The 12,963-nt window shown below is 49.7% G+C and overlaps 1 protein-coding gene across 2 annotated transcripts in view; it reads right to left on the bottom strand.

Annotated features, from left to right (window-relative positions):
- Positions 1-12,963, bottom strand: part of PAMR1 (peptidase domain containing associated with muscle regeneration 1) — a 75,214-nt gene that overhangs the window by 25,741 nt on the left and 36,510 nt on the right. For both annotated transcript variants that reach the window (XM_066363194.1, XM_066363200.1), the window contains 3 exons: positions 9,555-9,669; positions 5,132-5,349; positions 1,519-1,626 (listed from right to left, as the gene is read on the bottom strand). In XM_066363194.1, coding sequence (XP_066219291.1) covers positions 1,519-1,626; positions 5,132-5,349; positions 9,555-9,669 — 441 coding nt within the window. The remainder of the gene's footprint in view (positions 1-1,518; positions 1,627-5,131; positions 5,350-9,554; positions 9,670-12,963) is intronic.

Here is a 12,963-nt window from a genome sequence, read left to right as displayed (position 1 = left end):
CTTATAGGATGACCCCCAAATACCTGTGCATGTTAGTTAGGTGTGTCTGTAGCAGACACTGTCGGCGCTCGGCCCTCAGGTGTCTTGGGCCCCACTCTTCCTCTGGGTCCCTTCCCACCGCCCCCAAGGCTATATTGTTTTACCTCCAGTGGACTGCACCTACCGCCTCTTTGCTCAAAGGCTACTGGAGTAACCCACGTGCGCAGAAAGTGAGGTGTGTTCTCCTACTCGCCCGGCCAGCCCTTAGCCAGTCACTGATTGCAGTGGGGACGGGAAAGCACAGCTCCCTCACTAAAGCCGGGACACACTCTGAGATGTGACTAGCATTCCAGTTCTCACTGCCGGTTAACACTGGGGCTGGCGTTTCGCCTGAATCAAGCCTTTGCTTGGCTTCCTTCTCTTCCCAGCCCACTTCCTCATCCCCTCACCAGCCTGGCCTGAAAGCACATCCTTACTGCGTCACCTGGCCACACACTCGCATCTCAGGGAGGCTTCAGGGAGCCCTGCCTAGGCCAGTCTCTGTCTTCCTTTGCTTTCCCCCACATTTTGATCCCTGTTCTTCTGCACATCTCATTCCATGCTGAGAGCTGCCATCCATGACACCTGCTTTAGGTCTTATACTTCTGTTAGGACACGTGTCATATACAGGGTCTTGGTTACTAGATTTGGTTAGCAGGGTTGGTAAGTGAATTCTGATCATAGCTTTTACATTCCTCTCTGCCAACAGCACAGTCCTGGGCACCACAAACATGGGATGCACAGTCCTGGTGCCGTCATATGCAATGGTCAGCACATACTCTTCTCCTTCGGAGAAAAGCAAGGTATGATTTTTTCTTCGTTTCCAAAACAACTCAATATACGATAGTCCCTCAATAAATGTTGGTTGGCTTGTCTATGCCTCACTTAATTTTTGTCCCATATTTATAGGATGATTGTGTAATTTGGCATCCAATTCAAGACGCTTTTGAATATTAAAGGCCATGCTATTAATAATTATGCCTAGACAAAATGCATAAACTGGGAGTGTCCCTGGAAACTGGGGCTCATGGTCACCCTACATAAGTCCCATCTTCAATGCTGGGCTTCAGACTGCACCACACTCCACTGGAGTCTGCCAGTAGTGTCCTGGGGTATAACTGCAAATCAGACCCTGGGATGGACAGGGAGTTCAGGCTCTGAGCCCAGAGAGACATTAAGACAGCTGCTTCTACTCTTGACCCTTGCACAACGTTTCTGAGCTCTGAATTATTTGGGCCAATGAAGGCATATCTTTTTTAAAGATATGTGCAGCAAGTGAGGGCTGGAAATGTCCATGGGCAAAGCCGGGTGGTTCCATCCATCCTGATTCAGAGGTAGCCTAGCCTTTTTGAGATCCATTCAATGGGAGCACCCACACTATGAGCCACCTCGCACAGAACATCCCAGACCCCAGGAAACAACACACCCGGCAGGCTCCCAAAGCCCTTTCCACACCAGCCCCATGTAACACTGTCATTCCCACTCCTGGGGCATACTCACGATTTTCACAGTGCTGCCCGGTGTAACCTGCCAGGCAGGCACACTTGTAAGACCCGGTTTGGTCAAGGAGGCAAGTGCCATCATGGAAACAAGGGGATGAGGAACATGCTGCAAGAGAAAAGGCAATTTCTCTCAGTGCCACTGTGTGAGATGTCCACATGTTCAAGCCTGGGCTCCTGACCAGAGCCTTTCACTTGTCTATTAAAGTCTTCTTGCAGTTTTTTCACTCCTTGTTATTGAATGCCTACACCATGGTTTGAGAATGCCAAAAACAGGCACTCATCAATTGTCAAAAGACACTGACGCTACCTGATGTTCTCCAAGGCCCCAGAAGTGTGCTCCAGATGTTGAGAGTCGGTAGAGCCCAAGCCCGACAGGAACAGGCACACCCTGTGACTAGAGCAAAGCACCTTTCCCCTCGCAGAGGGACTCCAGGGAGTCCCTACCGCCCACTAGGGGGCATTCCAGCTTTCATGATGGGCGGTAGCGGAGCAACTAAAGTATAAATAAAAAGATAGATTTAACTAGAGTAAGTTGTTCTATAAAGATTTATTCTGCCAAACTTAGCAAAAATCCGACATAAAGTACTTGGTAAGTAATTATTATTATATGCTTTAACTTGCTGTAACTCTGCTTTATAAATTTTATAAAGTCAAGTTACTTCCCTACTTTATAAATCACCATTACTGTGGAACCAGTGGGCGGTTAGAAAATGTTACTACTAACAGAGATACAAAAGTGGGCGGCAGGTATAAAAGGGTTGACTACCCTGCTGTAGATCATCTTTTCCCAGGAATCCCAGCGTCCTGGGCACTGGTGGGGAGGACACTGTTGAACATGCAGCTGAGAATTCCCAGACACATCCTGTAAACAGCAGTCCCTTGAGAAGGTGAGAGTTTGTCTGGGCTCATATATGATGGGGACACATTACTTGTGTTAAATGATATTAACCAGGTTTCCCTTCTGCAGAACTTCTCAGGAGGTCCCATGCCCTAACATGCATTGCAAATTTCTAAGAATGCACATCATGTGCCACCTTTTGTGAGCTGTGGACCTGAGAATCTGCACTTTACAGAGTGAGTGTCCTGGTGATCGTTTTTCTATAAAGAACTTGTGTGCTTGTTTATCTGGGACCCACTCATCGGCCTGTTACCCTCCAGCCCTGTTTTCACTCCCGTGTGGAAATGTCACCTCGTGCGTTTCCATGAGCCTGTGTGAAGGCAGCTCTGTGTAAGGCACTGGAGAGGTGCGAAGACAGACAGAGAACCTACTCGCCAGACCACAGCTGTGTGAAGAAAAGTACACATCGACCGTGACCTGAGGCGTCATTCAGTTAGTGTCAGGAAAGAGGAGAAAGTATTATAAAATACTCAGAAAAGGGCAAAGCCACAGCCCATTGGAACGAGAGAAAAGTTTTAGCAGAGGAGGACAAATCTGACACAGCCCGGCTCAGAGGGACTAAGGTGAGGGCGGCGGGCAGACGGGGTGTTTGAGGAACAGAAGTGTCGCCGTCTACCTGACAGTGCAGACCAGTGTTTCCCAAGGCTCCCCAGCGGAGGCTGCCCTCTACCTGACAGTGCAGACCAGTGTTTCCCAAGGCTCCCCAGCGGAGGCTGCCGTCTACCTGACAGTGCAGACCAGTGTTTCCCAAGGCTCCCCAGCGGAGGCTGCCGTCTACCTGACAGTGCAGACCAGTGTTTCCCAAGGCTCCCCAGCGGAGGCTGCCCTCTACTTGACAGTGCAGACCAGTGTTTCCCAAGGCTCCCCAGCGGAGGCTGCCGTCTACCTGACAGTGCAGACCAGTGTTTCCCAAGGCTCCCCAGCGGAGGCTGCCGTCTACCTGACAGTGCAGACCAGTGTTTCCCAAGGCTCCCCAGAGGAGGCTGCCGTCTACCTGACAGTGCAGACCAGTGTTTCCCAAGGTTCCCCAGAGGAGGCTGCCGTCTACCTGACAGTGCAGACCAGTGTTTCCCAAGGCTCCCCAGCGGAGGCTGCCCTCTACCTGACAGTGCAGACCAGTGTTTCCCAAGGCTCCCCAGAGGAGGCTGCCATCTACCTGACAGTGCAGACCAGTGTTTCCCAAGGCTCCCCAGCGGAGGCTGCCGTCTACCTGACAGTGCAGACCAGTGTTTCCCAAGGCTCCCCAGCGGAGGCTGCCGTCTACCTGACAGTGCAGACCAGTGTTTCCCAAGGCTCCCCAGCGGAGGCTGAGGTGTCCACGGGAGAGGAATGAGAAACCCTCCTGACCCTCCTGTCAGTCACAGGGTCACAGGCTGCTGGGCCCCCACTGCTCCCAGCTGGCTTCCCTGACAACAGCCCTTGCTCACTGATAGAAGCCCCCACAGATGCATCTGAGTGCGACCTGCTCAGCCTCAGCCCACAGGATACCACCACGGGGCAAGGACGCAGCCTCAGGCTGACGACCCATAGCAGCAAAGCATCTGGAACTGGCCGTCATGCCCCTGTCCCTCCCCAGGGGACATCCTTGGAAGGGGGCAGGTACACGGATTATAAGAAGCAGCTGACGACCCATAGCAGCAAAGCATCTGGAAGTGGCCGTCATGCCCATGTCCCTCCCCAGGGGACATCCTTGGCAGGGGGCAGGCACGTGGAGTATAAGAAGCAGCCGCCGGGAGCTCACAGCTCATGTGGGAGCATTCTAAGACAGGGGTGGGGGTCTGCTGGTCTTGCTGAAAGCTCGGGGCTGAAGGCAGACAGACACCACGCCACCCACCTCCTTTCCTGAGACTCTGGTATCACACCTTCCAGAAGGAACCTTTAACGATCAAGGTGCCATTTCAGTTCTTTAAAATTCAGTATTTAAAAATAGAGAACTTGAAGCCTGAGCTTATTTTGTGAAACCTGATGCAATCCAACCACAGAACAATGAGAGGTGGGGTGATTCCTGAGGATCGAGCATTTGGTTCGCGTCGGTCAAATCCTACTTTCTAACATGAACAGGCAAAGTCAGGCTTCCAGTTATTCACAAAGTAAGTAGCACTTATCACTGGGGCTTAAAACGTTTACAACCTATTTTGAAATGACGAAGGGAGGCTCAGAGCAGGCCTGGGGTAGGGCAGCTATTGAGTGCTGCCTCTGCAACAGACTCCACGCTCAGCGCTTCATCTTCCTGTCTCCCAGGGCCTCCTTAAAGGGCAGGGTCTGTGGTTACTCCCTGAGTCACTGATTCGGAAACTGAGGCTCAGAGAAGTAGATGAACTTGCCCAAGGTCACCCAGCTCAATCTGCCAGAGATCCAACGCTAATGCTCTTAACCATGTCGGGCTACCTAGTGTGAGCTCGAGAGCCAGGCTGCCTGGGTATACATCTCTGGTTCCACCCTCATTGCTGTGTGACCTTGGACAAATGGCCCTGCCTCTCTGTGTTCCTGCATCTGCACAAGGAGATCATAATTCCCAGTTCTGGTTCTCATGAACATGTCTGAAAGATGCCTTGCCATTTCTGCCCCCTTCTCAACATGCAGGTTCGTCTGAGAACCCAGCACACTAGGTTTGAGTGAGGCAGAGCGGGGGTAGGGGGGGGCACTGCACAGAAAGGAGATGTCCATATGGAGTGCGGTCGGAAAACGCTACATTTGTCTCTGTGGCCTTTACCTGTGATCTCCTCAAAAATGGCATGGAAGCCGTCAAAATTCTTGGAGCCATCTGAATGGAAGAGGACGTGGAGTGAGGAGCCCGTGCTTCTGATGGGAGCTGGCCGCTCGTTGCCACAGAAACGCTTGATGATCTGGCCGTTGCTGCTGTCCCCGTCGCGGACCTCAACATAGTCATACTGGCACATGTAGTCAAACTCCAGGCTCAACATGACAAACCTACGGACAGAGAGGGTGATGACAACAGGACACAGGTGGGCCCCAGAGAGGCTGGAGACCCCTGGGCAAGTTCCAGGTGAAACGATGAACAGGCCTCTGGAAACCTGGCAGCACTGGCCAAACCTGAGAGGAAACTGGTCCTGGAGGGCCTGACGTTGGATGAGTTATTTGAAATGAAGGGGTGTGTGTACGTGCGCTGTGCGCATGTGCCCAAACACAGAGCATGCCAGGGTGAGGGGGTGCCAGATGCCATTCAGGGGATCTTTGCTCATGCCGGTTCTTCCTTCAGAACCACTTTCCTTCCAGTCTGCGTGGCCGGGTTCTTCTTATCCTCAGACCTCAGCTTACATACTCCCTCCTCAAAGAGGCTTCCCTGACAGTTCTTTCTAAAGGGGACCTCTCGTTTTCTTCTTAACATATATACAAATTTTCACTTCTCATTTTTATCTCTTTGTGTGAGTATGGATGTGAGTGTGTGTGCATATGCCTGTCTCCTCCACTAGACTGCAAGTTCCTTGAGGGGAGAGTGGGACAGCTGTCTTATTCCGCTGTGCCCAACACAGTGTCTGGCATACAGAGATGCCAAGCAGGTATTGTTGAGTAAATGACTGAATGGATATTACACTGTGATTTTACAGTTGGAGAATGAAAAAAAAAAAAGCATATGCTGTCTTGCAAGACTAAGTAAAGGAGAAAACCCTCTGCACAGTCTTCAGTTAGATGAAAAGGTCAGAAGGTAATCGTGCTATTGGTGATGCTAATTCTTCCTCCAAAGAGTAGAAAGTAGCACCATGTCAGAATTTCAGAACTGAAGGAAATCTAATGAATCTGTGATTACCTAACAGGGGTCGTGAATTCGGAAATACTGGGGATAAATCAGATCAAAAGAGTAGAAATGACCCTAAACTTCCACTTCTAAGAAACAAGAAAGGAGGCAGCCACATGCAGGGACAAGAAAGGAAGAGATATTTTTCAAAAGATTCCCAAGGGAATGCCTACAACTTGAGTTTACAAAATGTACAGCTATATCTTCTCCTGCACATTTGGCAGAAGAACAGACAGAAGAGCTCATGTCCGAAAAGCTGGGACGAGGGCTTTGCCTACTCCCTTGGATAGCAACCTCAAGTGCCAGGAAATTAGAGAGCACTGGGCCAGAGTGATGGTCAGTACACGGTAAACGCTCTTAAAGAGCTTACGAAAAAGAAACCCAGTAACTGCGTGTCATCAGTGTTTATTTTACAAAACATTTTAATCACAAAACTATGTGTAAGGGAGAGTGAGTCCTATTGATGACAGTTTGATTGACATCTCAGCACCTGGCTTCTCCCCTAGATGTCACCACTAACTCACTGTGGGCCTTGAGCTACCAGTTTCTTTGTCTGCCAAGGGAAGGAGGGAGAACGAGGCCTCCACCCCACAGAGAAACAAACCTTTTTTTCTGAAACAAAAACATGAGACATTACAACTTGTATTTACACTCGAACATTCATTTCTTCGTTCATTTACTCAACACATTCATGGCAGGACTGCTCCGGGCCGGACGCTGTCCTAGGTGCTGAAAGCGACCCAACTAGGCACAGCACCTGCCCTCATGGAGATGAGCTCTGCTTTGGGGGACAGATAATAGCAAGGAGACCGGAAAACACAGTAACAGCCAAGAACATAAAGAGCTTCAAAGAAAATAAACCAAGTAAGAGCATAAAGGGTGATGGGGAGGATAAGCTTTTCACACAACAGGGTCCAGGAGGACTTCTCTGTGGATGTGCTACCTGGGCAGACACTTAGATGATGAAACTGAGTCAGTCAAGTGAAGGTCATGGGAAAGAGCCGTCCAGGCAGGGGGACCTGTAAGTGCAAAGTCCCTGAGGCAGCAAGGAGCTCAGAGTGTTTGAGGAACTGAAAGAAGGTCAGGGATGCCGCCAGGTGGTGGGTCAAGGAGAGTGGTGTGAATTGAGGTCAGCAAGCAAACAGGAGCCAGATCCTACATACTTTGGAGTTTGAATTTTACTCCAAGCTTGAAAGAAGGGCATAGGAAGTTTACAACAACAGAATCATGACTTGATACAGAATTTTAAAGGGTCACTCTTGTCACTCTGAGGAGAGGAGATTATAGAGCTGGAAAGAGTGGACACAGGGAAATTAAATAGGACCCATGAGAAAATCCAGGTAAGAAACGATGGTGGTTTGAAGTAAAATGGTAGCTGCAGAGACATAGGTGAATGGACTTGAGATGATTTTACAGCGAAGAAGAAAAACTTTTAGGGTGGTCTGGCTGTGGTAGGCGACAGGAAGGTGGCATCAGGGATGACCGCTCAGCATTTGGGCTGATTATTGTACATACACTCAGAGTGTTTCTGTCATGACTATTCTCCCTGGCCGGCAGCTCCAGATCTGACTGGAGGGAAAGAAATCTAGCTATTTCCACACCTCCCTAGGGCCTGTTACTAGGCAGGTGATGTGCTTCTCAATCACTCCACTGCTTTGGACTTTTTTGGGATGGGGGTGTATTTTGCATCCTGGATCTTGGAGAAGCTTTTGAGAAGCCCCTGAGGGGACCAGTTGGCCTGGTCCTGGAGTTGCTGAAACATTTAACACATGGAATTTGTCCCCTACCCTTTTCATCCTTGGCTGACCCATCCTAGGGTCCATTAAGCAGAACAGTGTGGTCCCTCATTTGTGCCTTGAGCTGACCTTCCCTCAGAAAAGTCCACTTAATGAGTCCCCACTCCCCACCTCAGGTCTTTAGCTATCAAGGATGAGTTTTGAGGAGGAGAATTAAGAATCAGACCAGTTTTTTTATATCCTTGCAATGGGGTGGGGGGAGTGGAGTGTTGACACCCCCCTCCCAGAGGACAGAGAGCCATCTGAGGAGCCAGCTGGCAAGAGGCAACCTCTGGGTGTCTTGATCCATCTAGAAAGTACTTATTGAAAGCCTGTGCCTTTGAAGATTAGAGACTTCCATCACCACCAACCTCCTCGCTGGCTAGAAAAGGGAAGAGCCAGGTGGACAATGTCTCTAGAAATCCCAGGGTAAGCAGGCCACTCTGCTTGCCAAGAGAGAAAAGGGGGGAGTGTCAGGAAAGAAGAGAGAGGGCCCTGGCCGGTTGGCTCAGCGGTAGACCGTCGGCCTAGCGTGCGGAGGACCCGGGTTCGATTCCCAGCCAGGGCACACAGGAGAAGCACCCATTTGCTTCTCCACACCTCTGCCACGCTTTCCTCTCTGTCTCTCTCTTCCCCTCCCGCAGCCAAGGCTCCATTGGAGCAAAGATGGCCCAGGTGCTGGGGATGGCTCTGTGGCCTCTGCCTCAGGCGCTAGAGTGGTTCTGGTCGCAACATGGCGACGCCAGGATGGGCAGAGCATCACCCCCTGGTGGGCAGAGCGTCGCCCCTGGTGGGCGTGCCGGGTGGATCCCGGTCGGGCGCATGCGGGAGTCTGTCTGACTGTCTCTCCCTGTTTCCAGCTTCAGAAAAATGAAAAAAATGAAAAAAAAAAAAAAGAAAAGAAGAGAGACACGGGAGACAAAGAGCAGTTCTTTCAACATTTATCCATGCTCCGACGATCTACCAAGTACCTACGGTATGTCCCATGAACTGTGCTGGGCTCTAAGATGCAGCTGTAGACAGTACCCACCACACAGGGCTCTCCTGTGGGACTTATCTATAGTTACAATCAAACTAGGGTGATAATTGGGATTCCGGCATACATTGAACATTTGTGTGGACCTCAAAACTCCAGAGAAGAAACAGCTTATCTTCCACACAAGTGAGACAGAACTGGTTAATTAGCGGTTGTTTTCAGAGGAAAGGGTCTGCGACCATCAGTAACCCCATTCTGGAGTAGAAATCCTCTGAAGGGAAGACCCATGCCTTTTAGTTCTTCACTTCCCTCCCATGAAACCCGGACAGCACTGGGTGAACAGGAACACTTGCTAAAGACTCGGCATGAGTAGATTGCTCTCAGCTATCTTGCTTTGTTGTGTTATCCTTGGGCCAAAAATCAGTGCAGCCCCACTGTTACAGGGTAGTGAGTACCAAGCATTTCACTGGCCGTATCCCACTGAATCAGTGAGAAACAGAGAAAAGGGCTTTGATATGTATTTTCTGCTTTTCAGGATAAAGTGCTGCTGGTTAGACCCCCGAAGCATGAGCATCCAGGGCCCTTAGTCCCATTACTGTGTTTCCTTACAACCCCAGACTTCCCTTACCTTAGCTGGATGATAAACCCAGGTTTGGCGTGAATGGTCCATTCGCAGTGAGCATTTAGGGGGTAGCTCTCCAAAAAAATCTGACCCTTCGAGGCTCGCAGAACCTGGCCACATCCTGAAAAGAGAAGATCGGGCCACGGAAATTTGAGTCAATAGGAAAGAGATGGTAGATGGTCTCAGAGAACCTCATCCCCACAGCCTGAGCACAGAACGGAGAAGAAAATTCCTATTTCTGATGCACCTCACCACATTCTAGTCAAGTGTGTAGGTGAAATCATTTAATCCACCCAACAGCTCATGGAGGGAAGTGGTACTGTTCCAGCTTTCCAGCTGGGGAAATGGATAACCAGAGAGTTAAATAAATAACTAGCCTCACTGCCAAGTGGCCGAGTAGAGCTTCAAGCCCAGCTGTGTCCGACGGTAAACAAGCCTCCTTCTCCAGGACTGCCCAGTGGCAGCCTGCTGTCTCTACCTTCAAAGGCTCCGAAAGCAGACCTTCCCTCAGCTCCACACAGGACATTGTGCTTTTGTCCAGGGTGTGCCCCGATAGAAGACCCTGTGGTCTGTGCTCCCTGCACACGTTTTCTGTCCCACAAATATAACTCCAAAGCCACTCTTTGCTGAGCCTCTTCCACCCAGTTTGAAATATATTTGTTCTATGAGCAAGTATGTAATAAATGTCTCTCTAAAGTCTAAAGCAGGGGTCTCAAACTCAACTCAGCATGTGGGCCGCAGAGCAAGATCACAGCCGTTCGGCGGGCCGCACTAGGTCTACAAAAGGCAACTGTTACGCAACACTTTTCAGTGTCACAAAATGACCAGAAACTGTAGTTCACATCACAACTGCTGTTAACTAAGCTAATATCTAGCTAGGATGCTAGAGAAATGAAAAATACAAGTAGGCCCCTAGGCTTACTTAATTTTATCCAAAATATTTTGAACTTCGTGGATTAGTCTGCGGGCCGCACAAAATTGTTCGGCGGGCCGCATGCGGCCCACGGGCTGCGAGTTTGAGACCCCTGGCCTAAAGCATGATACTGGACGGCGGACACGGTATCCAACCAGTTGGATTGGATTAGTGGGCTTCATTTCTTTCTAGTTTCCTACCCCCTTTTCCTCAAACTCTTATGAAGACCACCAATGAACACATGGAACCTAGAGAGGCTCTTGCTTAAAGCAGAAGCAGAGACCCAAAGCCCTCCACCCTCACTGTCACCGTGGGCCCCTGGGTAACGTATGAGGAATCCCTACGATTTGAAAAACATTGGACTGAGTCATCATTAAATTATATTATCTTACACATGACATAATTTATATTAAAGCACAGGTTTGTAAGATGCACCCTAGTTTTACAAAAGAATTTGGAGGAAATGTGTTGAATCGGTTTCCTAGAAAAAAATTGTATCTGGGTCATGTAAATAACTGATATTTTCTACAAGAGTTGGCAATCTACGATCCATGGGCGAAGCTGGCCCACCGCCTGTTTTTATAAATAAAGTTTCAGTGGAATAGGGCCATGCCCATTCTTCTGTGCATTATCCACGGTTGCTTTCAAGCTAATAACAGCAGAGTTGAGTGGCTGCAACGTGAGACAACATGGCCTAAAAAATGAAAGTATTTACAATCTGCCCCTTTGCAGAAAAACTTAGCTACCCCTGTTCTATCCAGAAATCTAGTTTAACATCATAAGCTGTAGATATGCAATTATATTCAACAAACTCCCCAAAGTATAGATTCCCATTGCTAAAACAAAAATAGATTAACATCAGTGAACACTGCTCCATGGCATCATGAGGGCGGTAACGTTCACACAGCGTCAGGAAAAGAGTCCGCACTCTGCTTTTGACAAGCTGTGAGGTCTGGGGCTTGTTACCTCCGTGAAAACTACTGTTAATTTGCACATGTCATTACTTTATTAGGATTTTTATTGCTGCTGCCCTACTCCACCAATAGGAAGTACCATCTACTACTTTCCATTTGGGGCTGTGTCTAGGACTGGCCCCCACCCTCCCCATGTTTAATCCCAGCCTCCCCTCTGGTCTCCTTGCAATCCTCACTGTCCCCCCACATTTGATTCTGCACACAGCAGCCAACTTTTAAATAAATAACCTGGATCCCATTACTGTCTTGATTCAACTTCCTGAAGGCTATCCACTATGCAAACACCTTCCTTCCTACTACGGCCACGCCCTGCCTCACTGACTGCCCACACTCACCCTCTGACCTGCCACACTCACCCCCCGACTGGTCTGCCTGCCACTCACCTGCCGGCCTGCCACTCACCCGCCGGCTCACGCTGCTCCAGCCACACAGGCCTCCGTTCTGTCCCCAACTCTGCGCCTGGCGCCTGCTGTCCCCCTAACCCCGAAGGTGCGTCTCCCTCCACATCTCCTTTTCTTTAGGAATTAGCTCCAACTGCCACTTCTTCAAAGAGGCCTTCCCTGACCACCCAGCTAAAACGGGCCTGCATGTCACTGCGGTCACTGCTATTCCTATATTTTGTTTTCTTCGTAACACATATCATTGTTTGAAATTGTCTAGCTTATTAGTTTACTCCATTTAGCAGAGCGGGGACCTGTTCTAGCTTGTACACCTAGAATAATACCTGGTATATAACAGGTGTCTCATAAATAAGTGTCAGATGAATGAATGATGGTCGCATGCTAAGCCAGGCACTAGCTAAAAGAGTAATAAACATTCTCTCATTTAATCCCCATGAGAAACCGAGGAGAACAACATTCATCCTCCCATTTCCCAGATGCAAAACACAACCGAGGGGGGAAGTTAGGTGACTTCCCCAGGGCCAGATGGCCAGGATGTCAGAAGACTGTCAATCACCACAGTTTCAGCTGTACAGCCTTGGTGAAGAATAGAGGCTTCAGCATCCTACTGTCCCTGGCTTGAGACTCAGCTTTAACTTCTCTGGCTGTGTGGCCTTGGGCAAATTACATCACCTCTCTGAACCTCAGTAAACCTGAGTCAAACGGGAATAAAACTGGCACCTGGACCTGGCTGGTTGACTCAGTGGTAGAGTGTCGACCTGGCGTGTAGAAGTCCCAGGTTCGATTCCCAGCCAGGGTACACAGGAGAAGCATCCATCTGCTTCTTCACCCCTCCCCCTCTCCTTCCTCTCTGTCTCTCTCTTCCCCTCCCGCAGCCAAGGCTCCATTGAAGCAAAATGGCTCGGGCGCTGGGGATGGCTCCATGGCCTCTGCCTCAGGCGCTAGAGTGGCTCTGGTTGCAACAGAGCGACGCCCCAGATGGGCAGAGCATCACCCCCTGGTGGGCATGCTGGGTGGATCCCGGTCGGGCGCATGCGGGAGTCCTGCCTCCCCGTTTCCAGCTTCAGAAAAATACAAAAAAACAAAAACAAAAACAAAAAAACCTGGCACCTACTTCATAAGGTTTT

Source organism: Saccopteryx leptura, chromosome 1 (genome assembly GCF_036850995.1).
Source record: "Saccopteryx leptura isolate mSacLep1 chromosome 1, mSacLep1_pri_phased_curated, whole genome shotgun sequence".
NCBI classification, from domain to species: Eukaryota; Metazoa; Chordata; class Mammalia; order Chiroptera; family Emballonuridae; genus Saccopteryx; species Saccopteryx leptura.
The sequence above is the reverse complement of the archived record's forward strand: the minus strand, read 5'-3'. Positions and strand labels throughout refer to the sequence as shown.